The sequence below is a fragment of the Athene cunicularia genome (assembly GCF_003259725.1).
Source record: "Athene cunicularia isolate RWA chromosome 20 unlocalized genomic scaffold, athCun1 chr20_part1, whole genome shotgun sequence".
Lineage (NCBI taxonomy): Eukaryota > Metazoa > Chordata > Aves > Strigiformes > Strigidae > Athene > Athene cunicularia.
In genome coordinates, this window is record NW_020799125.1 from 1588706 (window position 1) to 1612308 (window position 23603).

At 42.7% G+C, this 23603-nt stretch overlaps 1 protein-coding gene across 1 annotated transcript; it reads left to right on the forward strand.

The window, feature by feature from the left end:
- Positions 1–2: 2 nt before the first annotated feature.
- Positions 3–4052, forward strand: BHLHE23 (basic helix-loop-helix family member e23; the record flags this gene model as incomplete). Its single annotated transcript, XM_026862299.1, has 1 exon — positions 3–4052. A coding segment is annotated over one exon (534 nt), but the record flags the coding sequence as incomplete, so codon positions are not given.
- Between the last annotated feature and the right edge of the window lie 19551 nt (positions 4053–23603).

Here is a 23603-nt window from a genome sequence, read left to right on the forward strand (position 1 = left end):
ACTTCCACCCCGGGGCGCTGGGCAAGTCGGCGGAGAGTAGCGGCGAGCAGAGCGGCGACGAGGAGGACGGCTTCGAGGCCGGGGTGAAGGGCGGCGCGGCCTTCGAGCGAGAGGGCAAGCTGAAGGGGGGAGCCCTGGGCAAGAAGCCCAAGGAGCAGCGCTCGCTGCGCCTCAGCATCAACGCGCGGGAGCGGCGGAGGATGCACGACCTGAACGACGCCCTGGACGGGCTGCGCTCCGTCATCCCCTACGCGCACAGCCCCTCGGTGCGGAAACTCTCCAAAATCGCCACCCTGCTCCTGGCCAAGAACTACATCCTCATGCAGGCGCAGGCCCTGGAGGAGATGCGGCGGCTGGTGGCCTACCTGAACCAGGGCCAGACGCTGAGCACCCCGCTGCCCGCCACCCTCAACCCCTTCGGACAGTCGGCCGTCTACCCCTTCGGCGGCGCGGCCTTGCCCGGCTGCCCCGAGAAATGCACTGCCTTCACAGGAGCCGCCTCCGCCCTCTGCAAACACTGTAATGACAAGCCTTGACTTCTGGCTTCTTCGGGCTTTTTTTGGGTTTATTTTCTTTCTTTTTTTTTTTTTTTTTTTTTTCTCCGTGCACTTTTCTTTCCACTGCCATCAGCCCTGGCTTCCTACCATCAGTTAAGTCTGGGTTTTCTTTTTGTTTGCTTCTCTTAAACACCCACCCCCCTCCCCGTACCCCATTTGGAAATATTTGGCAGTTTGCGTGGACCCCAAAAACACCCACTTTCAACTTTGTTTAGTTACCCCCCACATGCAACTTCATCTGTCGAGTTATTTCCTTCCCAGCCTGTTAGTGGACTGTGAGCAAAATGTTGCTTTTCTGCCTGCTTTAATCTACAAACTTTTTGAGCAGTTTTTTAAACTAAACGATAGAAAAACAGGGAGGGAGAGAGATCTGGATGTAGAAGCCTCAGTGAGTTTTCTTTGGAATGATTGACCTGTGTTAAAAATAGCTTAAAGGGATGGGGGGGGAGCAAAATCCAGCTGCAAAATTATGCAATGTTTTGGAATCATGGGAAGGGGGTGTCCTGTGTAGCCAGCTGGGGTTGGACTGCATCTGCAAATCCCAATAAAAATGACATTCAGTCAGCTCATGGGAGGGGGGAAGTTTGGTGCTCTTGATAAAACAATAGATGCTTCAAAATAAGATGCTTTTTTGCTCTTTAAAAAAAAAGGAGGAAAAAAAAGAAAAAAATATAACCCGTTCTTGAACTGAGAGGAACCTGTGATTGTATGCTAATGCTTGCTTTTTGCCTGTTTCTCAGCTTGGTTAAGTTTTCCAGATGATTTTTCCAAAGTCATTGATCATCATGATAAAGCAAAAGGTCACTTAACATATTTATATGTATTTATAATAAATAAAAGACATGAATAACCACTTTCTCTGTCCTACATGTCTCTAAAACCAGCTGGCAATCAAAGCAAAACCCCTGGTGAAGTAAGGTAAAGCAGAGACGGACGGAGCAGTCCATGGCAGAGGAGCAGTTTTGTGAAGTTAGGTGAATGATCGGGATACCTGAAAAAAAACCTTGTGGACATTCAGCTCCTTATCAGCAGGGATTTGGGTTTCTTTCTCCAGTTTCTCATGAATCGTGAGCACACAAAAAACCCCACTGTTTATGTCTGGCATTTGGAGTGAAGTAGGTAGAGATTTAGCTTGTGTGTTTTGACACTTGCTGGAGAATGCTGTGCCCCGAAACTGGTGTTTGGAAGGGGTTATTGTAGCATCGAGCTCAGCTCTGAGGGCACCCGTGTAAAACATGGCAGGGAAGGAAATTGCTTAAAGACTCTGCTTATCCCTTCGACTTAGTTTTCTGTTATATCTACAGCTTGACCCTAGACCTACATGTGGGGTTTGGGCCACTTAATATCATGACTAAACTAATAATCTCTTGCCAAGTATTGACTGTGTTAGTACAAAGTTACAAAGCGAGTCCCTCGCTGGCTAAGTTTTTGATGTTGCTTGTGTTGGTTTACTTTGGTTTTCTGGTTTATGATGTTTAACGCTTTGGTGCCTTGTATGCTTCACTAGTCATTATATAATAACAATAATTGAGGTGCATTCAGTGATTTCTATTCAGATTGGAATACCCACCCAATGTCAGAGCAACTGCGTAAACTGGTACAGTTGCAGCCTGAGGGGCTGGAGCTGTCCATGGCCATTTGTGTTAGGAGTGGGGTGTAACTATTTAGGGTTATTAAACCAATTTCCATGCCTGTCGCTAGTGTTATGCTAATTTGAAAAGGACTGCCATCCCTCTAAAGCTGTTTGTCTGTGGCACTTAATTTTAATTAATACATTTCCAAAAGACTTTTTGTGTTTGGAAAATGAAGTGTGTGATTAAGCCTCGTTTATAAAGACATATGTTTAAAACTGGTTCCTGCTCATTTCCATTTTTATATCTTCATTTCTTCTTCTTTTACAGAATAGTTTTACAGAGCAGTTTATCTGTTGTACCTTTTTCCATAAAAGAAATCTTGAAAATACTGTTAAAAGGCACCTGACGCAGTGAAAGCCGACCAAAACCACTACTGAAGCAAAAATGACTGGAAACTGCAAATCAGCAAAGGTCATTTAAAATTTTGCAGACTGAGTTGTTGCTAGATAATATTTGGGGAAAAAAAGGTCAGTTTAACAGAAAATCATGATCTTGAGGTAAATGTTTATTACGTCTGGTTAAAATTATAGAAGATTGAGCATTTGGGAATATTTAAATGGAGATTAGTTAACTGTTCATTTTTCACCAAAACTAAAATAGTTGGGAGAATAAAATATTTAACAGCTTAATATTAAATATGAGTTTGGTTTGGTTAAAGACTTAAACTGATAATAATGGAATTTATAATTGCTTCTTTCTCAATTATGGCAAAAAAGAGTGACTCACCGATTTCAGAGCCCAGAAAGTCTTCTTAGTCTTAGAGACAAGCTATTTTTGGAACAATGATTTTTAGTACAGGGATTGTTTAATTCTTCTCCTATAACTGACATGAGTAAAAAGCTTGCTTATATTGCTGTATCTATGCAGAATCCTAAAAATCCACCTTCTCAGAGTCCTTGAAATAGTCAGAAGGTTCTTTGAGAGCCCACTTTAATTTAAACTATCTCATGAGGCTAAATGTGGAATTTCGAATACAGAAGATAAAACCTGCATTAAAGAAAATTGTGATAGAAAAATTAGCAAGCTTAAGTATCTAAGTACTGTTAAAAGGCTAGGTATTCAAACCAGAAATGTAGACTTTATCAAAGCAATGCTAGAGGAACGTGTAAATTGTGGTTGAAATCGACCTTAAAGTACAGGTTTTTTAATTCAAAAGTAAAATGAAGTCCACTCATAACTTTTCCTGCAGCAAACGATATTAAACTAGAAGTTGGCTAACTTCTCCGTTAATCTGAAAGTTCAGTCCTGTGAGTTGCTTCTCGCCACCACAGACTTGTAGGATTTTAACTCTTCTCATGGGGTTGAAACCCGTACCGAGTCCTTCGCATGTCCCGTTGACAGGACAGCATTCATTTCGGTGTGATTTACACTTTGTGCTGAGCTGCTGCTAAAACTGCTGCCAAGCCAATGCCTAATAGCACTGCAAAGATGATTTTTGTTGGGAGCATCTGATCTCTGCATTTGTGTGTGTGTGCAGCATCAGTGCTAACCTTGCAGATGTGCATGGTTATCCAGGGGATAAAATCCTGTAACTTGTCATTTGTTTTGCCCCTTCTCTGGTATATGAAAAAAAAAAAAAAAAAAATTGTGCACCATGTAAGGTTTTAAGTGTCTGCTTCTGGTTGGTGTTTCAGAGAATATAAAGGGAGGACTTCAAAATGCTGAATATCTTTTTTTTTTCTCCTCGGATATTCTTGTTAATGATGCCTGCTTTTTTTTTCCAAGAAGGATTTATGGTGTATGCTCAGATGGAACTGAAATACAGATCATGTGTTCTAATGTACTCATTATCCTGGTATGTTCATACTTTGACGAAAACATAATGCCAACTTTTAATTAAAGATGATATATTGTTTTCTAACCTCACTTAGTTTTTCTTTGAACTTCAAGAATGATCAGCATGAGGTGTCATTAGAAAGAGAGGCAGAGAGGAGTTGCTGCTCCACTCTCTGCTGCTTTTTTAAGCTGCGTAGTTCCAGTCACTAACCAAAACTACGGTTTTACTAACCAATACGTAAGACCTTACTAATAGGGAGTTGGAAACCGTTGTCGGTTTGCACTGCATCAGTCTGGAGTTAACAATTAGCAGTATTGAGCTTGTGAGGTAAAATCTTGTTTAACCCATTACAGAGACGCAACAGGTTTGAAGATGGAGGACCTGGAGGGTGGCTGTCTACTTCAGATACCACGAAAAATTAAATCAGTTGGAGTTCCTAGAAAGAAGCCATGAGAATCATGCAGTTTTCCTCCTTCTTTAATCCATATAGCTGATTTTCACAATATTGCTGCGCTGTCAAGCTTGTTTCTGAGACTGTAGGAAGCGATTGGTCACTGTTCTCTGATCATTTTTGGGAATTGTTCTTTACGTATACGTTTCTATAATTTCCATCTTAAAATAGCAGTCGACATTTTACAAGGGTGGAATGAAGGGAGACTCCAATCCTGCTGCTATTTTACTGATGGGTGGAGTTTCTGGTGATAGTAAGGACAGCAAGATGGGGCCTGATGCTCCAGAGCTCAGCGGTGGTTTCTGAAACCAACATCATGCTGCCTTCTTTAAGGGGCTCCAGAGGACCAGAAAAATCTGTCCAAGCTTTATCCCTTCACTTTATTAGCCTTGTAGCATTACTAAAGCGTGGGACACTGTGGATAAAGACATCCCTTAAAAGCTTTCACAGTTCTTCAGACCAAACCTGCTTATTGCCAGCTCAGCAGCGGGAGTCGCAGTGCATGTCCTGCAAGGCTGAGTTTGCATGTACAGCAGGTTTCTAGCTGAGTTTTCCACACTTGGGTTATTTAGCTTACAATTTAGGAGAACAAACCCAAGCATTCCACATTACACTTTTTTCCCCTCCTGCTTCTATAGCCTATATTCAAATAAGTCCTGAAAATAAGAGGTCGGACTTTGCAGCGTTACTGAAATTTATTTTTACCTGTGCTTGTTGCCTGCCGTGTGAATCATCAGTAGAGAAATCATTGCTGTGATCACAAATAGGTGAAAACACTTTTAAAGAATGGCTAGAATACACCAACCAATATTTTTAATTTTCAAAACTGCTTTTACTCTGTTACCTATCATTTGATAGAATTCTGATTAGTATTGCACAGTAGAAAAGTTGGGGGGTTTGTTTTCACTAATCCTGATTAAGGCTAGAAAAGACTCTTTATTACAGTAATTTTAATAATGTAAATTTTTTTTTTGTGATATGTCTTTAGTCTTTAATCCCCTTTGGCATTCCGTTCAAAGGGAGATGAAAAATTCAGGGATTTATAATATTTAAACCAGTCATTTCATGAATGCTGCTCAGACAGTTTTTCTTCTTGAAATAAAAAACACCTCATGGGTATAGAACAAAATATTTTACTACCAAATTAAAAATATGTTTGCATGTTTTTTTTGTAGAAAAATAGCTTAATATGTTCTTTACAATAAAGTATACGTATATAAGATAAAATGGAAACAATTATCAAAGCAAATAATGTATTTGAGAGATCTTTGCCATTCCTTCAGATATTCTGAAGTATGATTTTCATCATGAACCTTAAATCCTTTCATAGTCAAAATTCACATTAATTCTTTTACCTATGACCTCAAATTCTTATTTCTATTTGTGTTTATAAATACATACTGTTTTAAAATGATCCAGTTAATTTTAAAAAATATTCTTAGCCTCATTTAACAACAGTAAAATTTGAGTTAATATTTATTGCTGAAGTGCTGAACAGTTTCAAGCGTAACTCCCAAAATTTCTTCAAGGCCAAATTGATTAATCATAAGTATTAGTGTTAAATTAATTTGTAGATACATTTAGCCAAGCTGTTTCAGACAAAAAAAAAAAAAACACAAGTACATAACGTCTTACACAACAGAGGAAGAGAGCATGCTGGTTTTCAAACTGCCTGCCCTAGTGAAACAGTTAAAATATTTTTTTATTATTAAGAGCTTATTTTCATTTTTACATCTTTAATTTCATCAGTGATTCATGTTCTTTAAAATCTGTTTCGTTAGTGCAGTTTGTATTTGCTTAATTCCTATTTCCCCACACTAATGTTTTGTGTGTTTATGTATGTTGATACGGAATTGAACCATGAATATAACCCAACCTTCCTCAGCTACCAATGGAGAAAAAACTATCTGCTCTCTTGCCTTAAGTATTTCAAAGGGAAAAACATGGCTGAGCAAAAAAAAAAAAAAATCACCCCAGTTTTTCCTCCAAGCCCACTTTTGTCTAAAGTAATGAGGCCATAGTCAGTTGGCTCCAAAAAGCGTCGTGATTTAGTGTGACGTACAGTGAATCATTGCAGATCCATTCGGACTGCATTCGTTATTTTAATGAGACAGAGGCAAATCTGTTTTTTGGCCGCAAACCTTAAGCAGCAAGCATAATGCGAAATGTTTGTTGATTGCCACAAGGCAAGTGACATTATAGATTTTTATCGCCATCATTATGTGGCTTAAAACTCGCTACATCCCAAGATATTTAGCCCCTTCCCTTTTCTCCTGCAAATGACAGGGAAGTTACAGGGCTGACATTTAAAAGCAAAAAAGCTCATCTATTTAATTTCTGCACTTACTAAAACCTGACGTTGCATCCAAAGGTCTGCACTTTTTTTTTTTTATTCACACTTTCCCAGAGGAGAAGGAAAACCCCCACCGCAACGCGGTCACCCAAAAAAGGTCACATTCAGTTGGGCGACAGCAGTACTAGGTCCCCACCAGCCTTTGCTTGATGTAGTATAAGAAATGACAATGAGGCGGGCATTTCTTTGCACAAACTGTAATCACAGTAATGGTGTTCATCAGAATTTAGTAGAGCTGAACTTTTTCTACAGTCTGTAGTCATGTTTCCTCTCCCACGATACCAGTAAGGAATTTACCGTGCTTGTATTTGCCTTCAAGAAAACAGCAGTCAATTGATTATTGAAGGAAAAAAAAACTTTTAAAATTGGGTTACGCTGATAAATACGGGGTTTTTTTCTGCAGGCATGCTTATCTGTGTAAAACACATCCACATGCATGGTATGTTGATGCACGCTTATAATGTCTTCACATATATTGCACCCGTGTGTGCCTGAACAAATATTTCTATATTTTTTTTTTACCCAGCGGTGTCTTTTTTCCATCAATTGTTGGTGGCTTCACTGGAATGTTTTTATTATGTTTTCATGAAACTTTGTGCACCATCATTTGACCGTAGCACAGAAAGTGTCATTGCATAAAAACCACCGGTCTCCTGAAAAATTGCTTTGGCCTGTTCAACCTGACAGACCCATGAATAATATTTTTCATCATTTTATTTTACCCTTAAAAAGAAAGTGATGTCTTGGGACAGGACAGGGTGTTAGTTTCCCATTCTGCCGTCGGCAGCTTTGCAGTGAGAATGTTGGAGAACCAGCGTATCTTTGCTTTTACTGGTTTCCAAATGCATGCATCCTATTTTTATTGATTTGCTAAAAGTAAATGTCATGCATTGCGCTCTTCACAGAGATGTCATGAAGAAATCCTTATGCCTCGCATTTGTGAATTATATTACTTTTAAGTATTTTTTTTTATCTCCTGGCAGCTTCAGTGTAGAGCAAACTACACAGCTGACAGCCATAGTGGGTGCACTCAGTGTTTACAGCAGAACTGAGGCTGTAGGGGAAAAGGATGAAAATCTCTTGCAAAATGTTAAAATGGGTGCTGACTTGGAGGCCTCTGGCTTCGTTTTACATCCTTTCCGATGTCCAAGAAAATACAATTTTCCTCCTAACAAGTTTTCTCCCCTCGGCTTTTTCCCTCTCTTGCCTCAATCAGTTTCCTGGAAGATTTGAGGACAGAAAACACTTTAGTTACAGGAGCTCCGTTACTCCTAACGGTTCTTTTTGCAATTGAACGTGGCACCGTATAGAATAATCTTGGCGCTGGGAGATTGCACAGCGTAGGCAAGTTTATTCCTGTATGACTTGACTCTTCTTTCAGGTGCTTGCTTGTAGCAGTTCGCAAAAACCCTTTAGGGGTGGGAGCGGGGGATAAGCAATGCAGCAAAGAGCACCTTTTCTCAGATGTTTCTCTCCTTTGTAGGTGTTTGGGGTCCGTCTTATATTTAAGGTCATCAAAAGCAAAACCAAAGTCCCTTGTCAGGCAAGAGATTTTCCTTTCCTTTTTGAGCTCTTGTGTGCACTTGTTAGGACCAGACTGCTTGTTGAAGTTCTCATTATTGCAGATTATCTCCCCTGTAAATGCTTCTGCCCTCGATGGGATTCTGATCCAGCCTGCAAACAGAATAGTTCCTATATAAATATGTGAGAAATTAATTCTCGACCACGTTGGGTGTGCAATGTCTGTAGATATTTCCTTGGGTTTGGTTTTAGAGTTAAACCAAATTGGGAAGAAGCATCTGATCATTTTTGTGAAATTCTGTTGCTTTTTGACTTCCTTCCCCAGTTGCCTTGCCCTGAGGCACAGGAAAGATCAAGGCATTTGCCCATGGACACACACTGACTTGAGTGAGTGGCTCTACCATATTTGAATTCAGATGATCTTAGCTTGCTGCTTTCCTAAATAAGCTGCACGTTGCGCTGCCTCCTCGGCAGCATCTGTGCTGACGTTTCTCTCTCTCCCTCCACCCGCTCGGGGTCCCTGGGAAGATTGAGCCTCTATTGTGGTGGTGTTGTCACCCAAGTCACCTCCTGGCTCCTTCTGGAGCAGTGACAGCCAATGGAAAAGGTGGTGTAGCTACATCTTGGCTATTTCTAGCAATCTCCTGCCGCTACGGTAGCCCAAGGCAACTTGAACCTACCCCGGGGACCAGCCAGTCCCCAGCTGCTTCCAGAGTGGAGAATCATAAAGGTGGCTTCAAGCCACCTTTGTTCTCCAATCCTCGTCTTGAGCTGCGCGCAGTGGAGTTATAGGGGGGAATCTGGGCCAGAGTTTATGACATGCTTCGCTACAGAAACATGCCCTCGCTGCAAAACGCAGCTTTCTGGTTCTCTGAGCTCCTGTCTCAACGCCCTTCACTTCTTGCCCTGCAAGGGGGGAGATGGCAAAGATTCCAGCCAAGATCCCTGCTCTGTCTGTGAAAGCACCAGTCTATAACACGAAGTGTCATCGCAGGGCTGTCCTTTGCTGCTTTCTCTGTGTCTCTGTCACTGTTCGAGCCACAGGCTCCTGCCTCAGAGTCACACACAAAGCTGCTAACCCCAGGAAACAAGTAAGACTGATACACAGTGGGAGGAGGAGGTGCTATCGCTGGCTGAACAACTCTTTGTTTTTCTTTTTACAAGGAAAACAGGCACTTCTAACAGGGATATTTTATTCATATAGTCACATCCCTACTTTAGCCTAGCCTTTGGTTTTGAACCAGCTCCGGGTTGCTCTTGTTCATCCTGAGGTGGTTGTACTTACACACCTGTAATTCCCCTCCCGATTTGACACCCAACTTTTGGTTCTCATTGCAATGGAGTTAATCTGTTTCTTACACTAATTTCTCCTAACCTCAGGGAGCGTTCTGATTTTCAAATAAGACAAGTGTCAGCCTCATGAAATTCACTTTTTGTGATCAGGATTATTTGGGCAGTTGTCTTCTAGCACTTCATTTCACATTTTCTGGCCCTTCCCACGATTTCCTGTGTAACACCCAGCATTGCTGACAACACTCACACATTTCTGCTGGCTGAAACACTTTTAATGGATGGGTTTAGTTGTCTGAAACAAAAACTATTTTCACTGACCCAGTGGCATGAAAGACTGGTAGGAAATGGCACGAGGAGTGCTCTGGTCAGAAGGAGACAACCCAGGTGACCGGGTGAGGCACAGAATATATTTTACTCAACCCAGACAAAAATGTGTGTCTCTCTTCCTCTGCTGAATGTGGCAGGTATGCTCCACAGGAGTGTAACTCCCATCAGGTCCTGCAGTAGGATTAACGCCCATCTTTTGTGCTTTACTGTAATCTAAAAACTTCTAAAAGCGCCTCCGAGGGATTTGGGTTTTGTTGGGATTTGGCCAGCAGAAAGTGGCTCAGCCTGGTGGTGATGCGAGCAGTATCTGCTCAGACAAGAATGCCCCGTAACCAGTCCAATCATGCAAAGGCTGATATTTTTTCGTCACAAATCTTCTCATGACCCTCTAATGACTTCCAGTTTGTTTGTTACACTGGCCTATGATTCATTCACCACAATATCCTAGCTGCTGGCCTGAAACACTCTGCTTGAATCAGACTAAAAGTTTATTCTGATCTCGATTTCCATTCAGATGTGGTTTAACCCCAAGTTCAGGGTTTCATTGGGTCCAGCTGTTAAAATTCAGGATCTACCTCAGATTTGAAGACACAGAATGGTGGAGTTTAACCCAAATATGAAAAAACCCCACTGGGGTCATTAAGTTTGAGATTAAAACATGACTAGCTTGGGATAGACTGGAGACCCTCTGTTCTCATAAACTTGGTCATCACAGCTCAGTGATCTTGATTTCTAGTGTCTGTCTAGATAGTCATGGACAGAGCAGTCAGAGTATCTTCATTCATTTAGGAGCTGAGAAGTGGAAATTATATGTCTTTCCTCTTCATTTTCTCTGGGAAAATCTTTTAACTAATTTATGGAGTAGTTAATCTGGTTTCGCACGTGTGTGGGCAAATGAGCATGTCATGTGTCTTTGCATGCAGGAGAAAAAATTATTTCCTGATGGCAAGATAATGGAAACATATTGGGGGTGAGAGAAGGGTTTCACTAGAAAAGCAGAGCTTCATCAATATGATTCTTGCATACGAATCATGACTCATCTGCTCCAGACCGAAAAAAAAAAAAATCACTGGGAGTCAGATTATCGTTGCCTAACTCAACATCTAAAAGTCAGACAACTAATTAAGCCTGGGCTGTCTCCGTACCGAGGAATAATAGATAACGGTTTCCCAAGGGTAATTCATGTCACTGTAGAATAGGTGGACAAGTTCCCTTCTGGGGATGCTTATCGCTTGACATTGACTGCAGAAGCTACGCAGGTAGCTTAGAATAGATGCTCGGTTTTCAGACACACACAAAGACAGTGAGAGAAACCCCTGCCTTACTTCCTAGTGCTAGGACTAAAAATGAGAGCTTAAAAGGTTGCGGTTTCCAAGCAGTTAGAATAACCTGGCCCTGCTAAGAAGCAGCTCATCAGCAGTAAGAATAACCCAAGGCAATGTGAAATTAAAAGCAGCTTTCATTAAAACTGCCAAGCGAAAGTGTTTATATCTGTGGGAAGCAAGTGTGGTCAGTAAATAATAGGGGACAATAACAATGAAAGAGATAAATGGATAGGGGTAAATGGCGTAAATTATGCTGACAAAAATCAGAGTTAAGCTCTTAAAACTGAAGGTTGAGGGCAGCGTTTGCAATCAGGACAGGCAATGTTAATCCGGGTCAGAGCCTCTTCCAGAGGCCCATTGAAAAGACCTATTGAATAACACAAACTGAATTTATTACACGAGATATCTCAGTGGGTGAGGTCAAATTTGTACTTCTCTGGGGCCCAGGAGCTGTGAGCTGAGCACAGTGATGTTGCTTGCTGTAAGAAGATGATGCACAGGCATGCTGCAAAAATCAGCCTGCACAAACCTAGTGGAAAGTCCCAATACTACAGTTATAAACTGGGGGGAAAAAAAAAAAAAAAAAAAAAAAAGCACTGCGCATACAAGATGGCATTTTGTACCTGAGAACACAGCAAATAATAATAATAATAATAATGCCTTTCTGAAATGCGTAGTATGGCGCTGCATTTGAATGCTCACATCTGATGAATGTAATGTGAAGGTGGCCTAATGCAGTGTGTTATTTGTCCTGATATATTTTGGAGCTTCTGTGAATAAATAATAAGGAAGCTGTGAAGCTGCCACGCTTGCTAAAGGCTGCTCAGAGATCGTAGGTTTAGTAGCTGCAATTCTAAAATGCGGTCGTGTTTTTAAAGCTTTTCTTTTCCTTGGGTGGAGCCTTCACAGACACCCAGAAGATTTTTTAATTGACATCCAGAACTCTGCCCTGGTTTCAGTCGGGCAGCAGAGAGGGCTCCGATCCAGCGTTGCACTGTGGTTTACTATCAAGGCTTGACAGCAGTTTCCCATACCTATCTACCGGCAAATACTCTTGATTTCCCCTCAGACACTGCAAGTCTGCCATCCAAGATATCTACAGATCCTGGAATTCCATGATGGAGTGAGGGTGGAGAGAGTCGTTGCTGTTTAACCCATGACTGCTGCATTTTTCATCCTTACAAGGACGTTAGACGCAATAAAATGAATTCTGGTGGAAGCGTGTGTCTCCCTGAAGTGGGCAAACAATAGGTTAAGAGAAAGCAAATGAAAGGTAAGATTAATAGCATTTATCATGGCAGATAGACTAGCAGTTTGCTAATTAAAGATGTTAGAACATAGAAGCAGCCAAGGATCAGTGGCTTTTAATGAGGATGTTGTAGGGTGATTTAGGTCTAATTTTCTGCTTAATAAGGCTGGTTTAAAAAGTAATTTTGTTGGGATGTGACTCTCCTAAACCTGTTCATTATCAGTGATGGGACTTCACTTCAACACTCCAGGAAATGTTGTGTTTAATTAATATTGTGTCGGCAAGTGGATATGCTGACAGATGAGAAAAAAATTGATGAAGAACTTTCAAGGACATTGACTTCATTACACAGCTTCATTATACCCTGAATAACTGGCTAAATATGTCATTGAAAAGATAATGTGCCACTTTTAACTCTTCTCTGAGTGTTGTTCATGTAAGTAAGCAGAGTATATTTTCAAAATAGCCACTATTGGAAAAAAAAAAAAAAGGTAAAAAAAAAAAGTTCTACATTTTGTCATTGCTTCATTCTCTTTATGAGATTTCTAACTGATGGTGGACTATTCAAAACAAAAGACTGTTGATTATTTACATTAATTTATCAACCATTTTACTTGGACAGAATAAACTTCAGTAAGTGACATTCTTCACCACTGGGTAATTTTCCACAGCAGCCCTGAGACGAGAGTAGAAATTAATTTCAAAGATTTTTATTTCTCTGCACGAAATAACATCCTGAGGTCGAGTGATGGATTGATCAGTCTCTCGATATATCTGCTGATGGAGATACATTTACACCTGTTTGGCCAGTTTGTCAGCACGACAATGAATGTTTGTCCATTGACAGCCCATGGTCTTGTATACACACACATGCACTTCACTTTATGCATCTGGGCTTATTGAAGAAAAATTAATTGTCCCAAAAGGTCCTAAATACTTTAGCTCTACACGGAGGGGGATCAGTTTTAGCAGGCTGAGTAAATCACAGCAGGGTTACATATAGGCAGGGGAGCCTGCCCGACCCTGCTGTGAGAGCTGAGGGAGACGGATCCTTACAGGCACTGTCACCCGAGCCAGGAATGCTTTTAGTACCTGCCATGCAAAAATTAGGTACCTGGGAAGGATCTCAAACAAATCTTTTTACCCCAGCTCAGAAAAGCCACACAACAATCTTTACTACCCACTGAGGAACGCTAGTTTTAGCCCTGACTTAGTGGGTAGTGTATTTGCATGCTGAACTGGCAGCCTCTGCTTCTGCAGCATCCTTTAACTCTTAAAAGGTTGGTTGTTTTTTTTTTTTACAAATAGACTCATCTTTCCCCTGGCTAAGGTTAAACTAGGAGAAAATCACCTTTTCAAACAATTCAATGAATTTTTGGACCAGGGACAGGAGTTTGCAGTTGTTCGCAGACCACCCTCCACCACCTCACCAAACTTTCAACCAAGAAAATATAGCAAAAATAATCTGCTTCAGACTGGAGAGCGTGATCCAAGTGTGACCTTCGAGACTTTGGGTCGGGGACTTTTTGCAGCAAGCAAAAAAAGCGTCAGATCTTTTAAACAGATATTTTAAACAGGGGTTGGGAGAGAAAAAGAAAAGTACTGAGCATGGGATCTGGAGCAGGGTTTACCTGGAGGATACAGAAAAGCATCCAAAAGGTGTCTTACAAGCTTTCTAGAGAAAAACAGATTAAGCAGCAAACTGCTGATTTTTCCTGGGTTTCAGTTACCTCTTCTTTGAGAAGTAAGACTGTTTAAAGAAGGAAAGGAAGAAAAAACAAAGATCAACCTTTGAGGGCTGAAAGCAAAAGAAGAAAAAAATTTTTTCAATCTTAATCATTAGGGATATTAGCCAAGAGAAGAGGGCCAGACAGGGGAAAGAGAAGAGGCGCTGACTGGAGGCGACAGCTGGAGTTTATCTGATGCGTCAGTTCTCTTTAACACCTCCATTTTGTGGCTGCTGTCACCTTCAGATGAGGACTTTTACAGAATGGGATTCACAACAGCATTCTGCCATATCAGCCCTGTTACACACTGGAGAGCTTTGTCCCCGTAGCAGTATTTCCCTTTATTTTCATATTTCGTGACCATGTCTGTGTCCGTGCAGCCACGGACATGTGCGGAATTTGGCCCTTACCCAACACCTTTGAACTTTGCCCATGTGCCAGCAGCCATTAATAATGACTCATTATTTTTTTACCCTGGGTAATAAGGAAGCCGACGCTCAGCCCAACTGTTCAATGAAAGAGTAGCAGATAGCATCCTGTCATCACCGCAAAGCTGAATCCACTCCAGCACCGTATGTCTAGAGAAACTCAGTGAGATACCCCGGGTTTGAAAAAGAGGAAGGGACTGATGAAAGCCATCAATCTCCACCTGGGTTTGCTGTGTCGGTCTGTGGATAATGACCTCCCTAATTGTGGGATTAGAACCTCAAGAGGTTAAATATCGCACAGGGACATCTGTCAGTGGAGCAAAGCGTCGCCTGGCAGCGCTACGATGCTCTTAGATGCTTATATGGATCAGCCCACAGGAGAGAAGGTGCCTGGGAGATGTAACGCTGCCTAAGCCTGTTAAACACGCACACCCCGAGAAAGTGGCTGTAACTGTCCTCTTGCAGGCAGCTGCCTGATTCTTGCACGTGGGCATGGGAAGATGGTGTTGGCTACACATCCCCCTTGTCATGCATGCCTTGGGAAAGCAGGGACCTTGTTCCATAGTGGCAGCTGGGAAGTGGCATTTCAGGGTGCCACTAGATAGGCCATCATCTGTCAGTGATCTCTGATGGAGTCACACCTACTGCGGAGCACAGCAAGGGCCAAACAACCCCTAGATGAAAGCTCAAGTCACATCCAACTTGCCTTTTACAGATACCCACCTTCGAACATCACAGCTCCTTTCTCTTGATTCAGGACTGAGTCAGGGCCGTGCACCTTCAATAGCAGAAATTTTCTGAATTGTTCATCTTACCGCATTTTCAGTGGCATGACCAGCACAAACCCTTAGGCATAGAGGAGATCGCCCATTCTATTCCTCCATACTAATCCCCATAAAAATGCTATTGGCCAATAAGGGATTAAACAGCCTGTAAATGAGGCTCAGGGAATATTTTGTGGATTTAGTTGAAAGCATGTTTCTTTTTAAGGACTGGGGTGATCTTCCCAAGGAACATTTCCATGGTGCTCTGGCGATTTCGGAGACCATCTCGTCTTGTGACAGTAACTTTGGGCCATCCCCTTTCAGAAGTGTATGTTGAAGTGAGGTTGTCAGAGCAGTGTCATTGCCTGTGGCGTTCCCCATCCACGCGCTCTGCCAACACCCGCAGATGGAAATCACAGTGTGCTTCAAGTGCTGGGGCATTATCATTTATGTCTACTCAGCAAAAAGGAGGCCACCCCGTTGCTGACCACTTAATGCACCTTGTCTCCTGTGATTTAGTTGGTTATGTGGCATCCTGGGTACAATTCCACCCACATGGGATTTGGTCTTTGGTTTTCCAATGGCTGGACAGCCAGAAATATCACAAGGACTTCTAAAATAACATCCCCTCTTACCTTGGTCCACGGAAGGCTATGCCTTACCTATTTATCTGCATTTAATTGTATTAGTGCTGGTGCATGCTCTGACGTAAATTATGCGCAGCGTATGGCTCCCCATTCTCTGCGGATGTCTTGGTTTTAATAGCTTTATCTGTGCGACTTGTGTAAATAATGAAAGCCAGGGTCCGGCCATTGATCCGGGCTAGCCAGCCGGAAAGGGCTCCATCTGCACTCCCTCCCTCCCCAGCCGATTGTCGGGGCAGAGTAACCACCTCGTCCCCGTTCCAGGACCTGGCACCCTGGCATTAATCTCAGGGCGAGAAGTTCAGCCTGTGTTTTCCGACAAGCCCTGTAGTTACAACTGGCAACATTCATTTCGTCTGCACTTTTATCACGTTGCCTGGTACCTTCTGACCTAAACCAAACCGATGTACAAACCCTGCCCGCGGGCAGCGGCGCTGATGTACCTCTGTGGGTCCATCCAGCTGCTCCGCCGCTTTCTCCAGTTACAAGTATATGCACAGCAGATCCACGTTTTGAATACACAGAAACATTTTTTTCTGTGAACCCTCAGCCGTAGACACTGGTGAACGTATCAGACCTCGGGGTTACACGTCCAGTGTTCAGCGCCAGCCTTTTCCCAGGTGTGACCTTCACCTGCAAAGTGTGCAGCTTGTTTCTACCTCCCGCTTAATTGCCGGTGAAAAATAAAAATCTCCTTCCACCTGTGGTTGCCTGATGCCTGCTGCAGCCAAAGAGGAGCACAGATTTGCTTGGAAGGGGAACCTCCTAGGCTAGCCCAGCTAAGAAGTAGATGCCAAAGTTTTTCAGAGCCTGTTAAGCACAACGTGGGCTGAGATCCGCTAGAAACTTTAGCTCTCTCTATGAGGGCATGTACGTGGCTAAAGCTGGTTAAAATTTGGATAAATAAGTGTGATGTGGGGAGTTGATCCAAACTTCTGCTTGGGGCTACAGTGACAGAAAGACCCGATTGTCCGGATGCCCCACCACAGGCCCCGTTCTCCAGCTGGGATGTGAGATGCTCCTCTCAGGCACTGCAGACTCCTGCCTGACAGGGGTCTCAGGTTTTTATTCTGCCTCGGCTTTTCTTGTTCCTGAGTCTTACTGCTTAATTGTTCTCTGACAAAATGGCTAATTAATTCATACGCAGGGCAATTAAAACACTTTGGATGTGATCAGTTTTGCAACACTGACAATGAGGAGGTGCAGGAGTGAGCCCTGAACAGGGGAAAAGACACATTCCCGCTTGCCTTCTGCTCTTGCCCTAAATGGAGCTGAGTCCTCAGGGTGTGTGACATGTTCAGTCTGAGCTCAGGCCCAATCCAGAGGGGGAGGAGACCACGTTTTTGGAGGTGAGCCGCTCAGTTCGTCCTCACTCCTGCCCTGGGCTTGACAGTTTAGTTACTCAAATCGAGATCTCATCTGCAGGGCCAGAAAATGGGAAACCCCTTCCTCTGTGCAGGACACTTACTGGTTCTGCTCACAGTGTCTGGAGTCATCGCCCAGGTCCTTTGGCTTCGTGGTGCCATCTCACAGGGAGGAGGTGACATGCCCAGGGCCAGCAGGGAGGTCGGTGGCAGAGCAGAGCATCATCTCCTGACTGACTTGGCTCACGTAGGTATGAACTAAATAACGAAGACGGTGTGAATTTGGAAGGAAAGGCTGGTAGCAACACAGGTATGTCATGTCAGAGCACAGACACTTGCTCACAAGAAGAGCCTGTTGCTCCTTTCTGTGGTTTCTGGAGTCTCAACAGAGAATTCACCTTCGGGGCTGGAACAGAGCGTCCCTCAGCACACACTCTATAAATATTCAGATGGACTTTTAGAATCAAATGCTACCAGAAATTTGGCTATCTGTAGGCTATTGTATAATCCAGCACAATGTGCAATTATATAATTGTCAGATATCCAAGAGTTTAATATTTTGTAACATGCCAAAATCCAAAGTGTGCTCTTACATCCTAAATGTACAAAGTGTTTAGTAAATACTGGAAGATCCATTTCTTGCCCCAGAGAACTTACAGTCTGAAAAATTAATATTGATTCTAGACAAATCAATGTTTGCTCACTACAATCATGTGCTGAATACTTTATAGCACCCACACAGCTGCAGGGATATTGGGGGCTATGTCACCCTGCGATGCCACGGAGCACAGTGTATGCGAGGCTTCGCCTTACCATGCAGCTTTAAAACTGTGGCAATAATGTTACTTAACATCATGTCCCGTCAGTAATAGTGAAGGTAAAAAAAAAAAAAACAAAAAAAAACAACCAACAACCAGACTTTTTCTGCAGATCCCCAATGGGCTTCTTTTAGGCAAGGACTATGTACATTAATACAAATCATATTTTATGTTACTCACAGGACATAGAGATAATCAGAAAGCTATCTTCATAAACAGAGGGTTATTCATAATCCCTCACATGGCATTTCAATTATCAGTCTGATGACGATGTGACATTATGGATGAGGTTGTGATTAAATTTTCTTGTGTAATGACCCTAAGTAAATCTTTGCAATTTTCATTTTGCAGAGATTTAATATAGATTGGTGGCCTGTTGTTTGGCCCCTGTTTAATCCGAAATCGCTCATTAAATTGGGGCCAGTAAACATCTGATGATTGCATTTCATGGGCTGAGCTATGAATTTAACATATTAAATCTACATTCCAGATGGATATAAGCATCTGTTCTCATTATGGTTATTGGTGTTAATCTGAAACCCTGACCTGTTTCTCCTAACATTACTCATATTAAATTCCACCCCAAATTCTAACAAATATTGGCATGAGGGCAGAAGATAACTAAAATACCTTCACGTGCACATAATCCGGCGAGAGATTAACAGCAGAAATTAGGGGACGAATAACATGAACTTCTTTCTTGTTCTCAGAAGGTGGCTTTCATCGCTGCAGCATGTAAAGCAACTGCTTTTGTTTTCTAGCATTGAAAAAACACCCTGAAAAAAACAACAAAAAAAAACCAGTAGCCAATTCTATTCGACCACGTTCGTGCTAATCACCAGGCTTGAGCCGTATCCTTTCCAGAGCGGCACATCCCTAATTTGTAAATCTGATTTGTCACTAAATCTCTGCAGAGTTTGACCCAGCATCTTGCAGGCACTTGTCTGGCAGTAGCCAGGCTCCTCTGCTTCAGAGCCAGTCAGCTGAAAGTCAAATTAATCGGTGACTTCCAAACACCATTAGGAAGAAGATATGTGTTACAGGGCTGCTGAGAGCTTCTCCACACTGAATGATTCATGTTTATTGCAACCGGGGCATTTATTTATTAGATTGCTCAGTGTAATGGGAAATTTAAAATGACACACATTGTATTACAGGGAGGCTTAGCAAAATATTATCTCCCTGTTATTGTAAATCAAACAATTCTCAATGTCAGTTTAGATCACCTTTGCTCAGCAGAAGTTTTTCCAGAGGGTTTGTTTACTTCCTTGGGGTTTTTTTTCACTTTAAACAAACATGCCCTCTTCCCAACCTGGTGTGTGAGACGGGCTGCCCAGCTCAATGCCACAGACTGTGCTGGGATGCTGACAGTAACCCTGGATTTACTCAGGTCTTCATGCCCACGTGAAAGCTCAGACAATTCAGCCCCGTGGTAAATAAAGATGAGCCAAAAAAGGTGGATATAAATTTTGCCTTGAGAAAGACGAAGCCATTCCACATTTTAAAGGAGCAGAAGTCGATCTGTTCTACCCACCTTGTACCAAAAGACACAACCCCCTCCTGATGCCTCCTTACCTGATGCCCCAGGGTTTTCCTTGCTTGTTGGGATTGTGAGAGAGGGGAAAACAGCCATGAAGACTGTAAATACCAGGAAAGCCTGGCTGAATACTAGTAAAGCTGGGCTGGAGCCAAAAATCTGAACTAAGCCCATCACTGGAGTTTGCCCTCCCATAGCACCTCCCTTCGGTCGAGGGTCTCTGCATGGGGACCAGAAGTGACTAAGAGCAAGAATAATGGTTAAGGAAAAGGCTTTGCCCGTTTTTAAGCACCAAATATTCACCTGCAACATATAAGCACTGTCCCAGAAGGACAAAGTGTTGGAAAATGTACAAAAGCTCTGGTTATTGGTGAAGCAGTGAGATGCAGCATTTCCTGATTGTTGCTCCCTGCGCTAAGCAGTCCCTCGTCTGTAAAATTTCCCTGTGATCTTAACAGGCTGAAAAGTGCAGTAACACACACATATATATATTGTTTCTAATATGAACTGAAGTTTGTACACAAAACAAGGGGGAAAGAGATTTAAAATACAGTAGGTATTGGTGAAAACATCATCTACGCACAGAAAACTGACTGCGTGCAGCTTCCCGTACCTATTTCATAATGGGAAAAAAAATAAAATAAATCTCATCTCTCAAAGACCACCAAAAAAAAAAAAAAAGGCGGAAAAAGGACTGCAGTGTTCAGCAGGTGAAAATGCCCACTAAGGTGTGTGTTTACCATCACTCGTGGTTGTAACAGAAAGACAAAAAAAAAACCCAAAACCCACCCAGCTCTGTCATCAGTAATTAAGCCTGCATCATTCAGGGGAGAGCCGTTGTGTATATGCAATGAGGCTAATTATCTCCAAAGCACTGTCTGATTTAAAAGAGTTGGGTTCATGGGAACATGCGGAGGGGCTCACACAGCTAGGCTGGCCGCACTTCAGTCGGAGCAGTTTGACTTCGGCTCCTGGCCCCGACAGTGGCGTTCGGAGGCAGCAGAAAGGGTTGTTACTGCTCAGCAGCATCTGCGGCTCCTGCGGCCGCGGGAAGGATGGAGCACGGCGTTGGGATGATGGCAGCGGGTGCACAAGTGCGGCTTGAGGAGATGCTGCCTGAAACATTTGACCCGATTTCATTTTTCGCTCCAGAATATTGATTTTTCATATCGGGGTTGCGGTCGCAGCAGGTTTTTGCCTGGTTGCTCCCGGAACGGGTACAGCAGCAGGAGTTTGGGTGTGTAAACATCACCAAGAGGGTCACCAGCTCGTCAGCTTGGGGGAGTGGAAAGCAGCTGGGGAGAGGGGACCTGGCAGAGGTGATCACAGCAAACCTGCGTGCAAGGCTTAGCCACGATGTTTGTTTGGGTCATGATATCTCACAGTGCTTCCTGCGGACCACGGCCACAGCCCGGTCAATGTGAGGTTAATGGTTGGACTAGGTGATCTTCAAGGTCTTTACCAACCTAGACTGATTCTGTGATTCCGTGTGCATGCAGGAGCAGACCATACGTGTAGATATCCCTCATCACCCGCGGACTTCCACAGGGTAACCGTGGAGCAAGGGGAGCTAGAGAAAACCAGAATTAAAAATACCCTCCCCAAGAGCAGATTGACACCATCTTGAGGAAGAAACTACCTATGCCAAGCGAGGGCAGTCCCTGAAATTCCCCCCCAGCCTCCAAAATGAGGATTTTTTAAGAGGGGAAAAATGCTCAACGATGGCTCCGGGGAACTATCCTGTAGCTTGCAGCACAATGGACCAAAGATTTTAATTGCTTGTTAACTACTATTGTGGCACACAAGTTAGCAAAGCTGAAACCGTCTGACATAAATCACATGTATCAGCCCAATAAATCTTCTCTTGAAGTGACAGCTTTGCAGACAGCGCTAAATTAGAGCGGCCGTTGCACAGACCTGTACTTACAACTGCTGCCTGCAAACCTGTGACAGATCTGTTGAGACCAAAACACTTGGCATTCTGCTAATGTCTGTCATTACCGTGATTGATACAGCCCCTCTATCACATTCTGCAGTTGTCTACATTTGCAAAGCTTTATTAAATTACCACGTCTCCCAACTGTTATCCGGCATCAGTACGAGGAAACGACCAAGAGCACTCAGGGACAACTTGAGGTTTTTCAGCTCTGAAGACCTGGCGAGGTGGAAGGGCTGAAAGCTGAGGGTTTGGTGTTTTTTTTTTTTCCTGACTTTTCCCTAGCTAAAAAAACGAGCACAGAATTATCTTTATGTCCGAAGACGGGAGCTGACGCTGTCCCCGTGGTCGGTAGCGGACAGGTTGCTCCCCGTAAAAGAAACAGGTTACACTCACAGTTCCCTCTCAAGGCTTGGCAGGACCAAGGGGATTTTCCGCTTCCTTCGATGTATTATAATTCTAAAGGTTGAAGGATTTATTTGGCGAGCCCTGGTGCTCTCGGGGCCAGGGTTATCTTAATGACTCTCCTGCAAGTGTTCCCCTTGACCTACCTTTAGTACAAGCCCCAGTAACAGGTGCCATTACAATATATTCCGCCCCACTGCAAGTCCTGTCTTCGTGGAGACTTTAGGAGGAAGAAGATACAGATATATTGTTTCTATAAATCCCCTGATATTATCTTTTATCGGTAGTAATAAATGTCCATATTAATTAACTTAATGGTTTTAACTGCAGTAATGACTTTGTATTAAACTAGCGAGCTTTCATGTCCCATATAAAAGCTGCAATAATAAAATTCGTCTGCAGTATTTTTTTTCAACTTCTTTTGTGCTGAAACAAAGCAAACCCTTTGCTGGAATATTCCAGCCGCCAAGGCCAAGGCAGATGAATCAAGACTGGTGTAAATCACTTCCATTTTAAAATGAAAGTATATTCAAATTTGCAAAGTTTTGAGCAAGCCACAGATAGATAGAATAGAAACAAAACAGGCCAATCACTTTTTTTTTTTTCTATATTTTGCTGATAAATGAGTGAATCTTGTACTCAGTCTTCTTTCATCTGTTGCTGTGAATATTCTGAGTATTCCCGCAAATATTTGAGAAAAATTTATAGGCTTTCTCAATCATTTTGGAATATGTGTCGGTGCCAGGGGAGGTTCTGGCTACCAGTGAGGGATCAGGAAATACTGTGTGTGAGGAGAGTAGCAAGCAAATATCAAAGAAATATCTTCAAAATTTCATTTGCATTCTCTGGGCTGAAATTTCTTTACATTAGATGTGAACTTCAGCAACTGAAAAAGTGGAAAATTATGATTATCAGTAGCCAGAGCAGTGGTGGAGGAAAGGAAAAAAAAAAAAAAAAGCAAGCTTATCTCCACAAATTGACATCTGTGAATAGTTTTTACTGGTTCTACCAGAGCTATGTCTGAGCCAATTTTAGTCATTGTTTTTGCTGTGGATTTAAAACAGCGTGACTGTCTTCACCATCTGTGTGAACTGGCCCCATTTCATAACTGACTGTTACAAATGTTTTCCCAGCTTTAAAACACTCAGGCAGATGTGTTTTGTTCGGGGCTCCTAAACCCTCCTGAGAAACCCTGAGACCCCTCCTGGCGTCCCAACAGCACCTACACGAATCCTTTCAAGTAACCTTTATGTGCTCCTGAAACTGGAGATAAAGCTTCTAAATCAGAGTTTCTTGACACACAGAAAGTGCTGCTTTTATATCTTGATTTGATTTGGGAGATGAAAAAGGGCGTGCACCAAAGGGGAGGCCAACAAATGGGACCCAGGGTCCATTCACAGGGATTTCCTTCACATCTGAATTGCACTGGGGAATGACTAAGGCCGTGCATAAACAGGTTTAAATTCGGCACCATAACAGCAACGGGTCTTTGC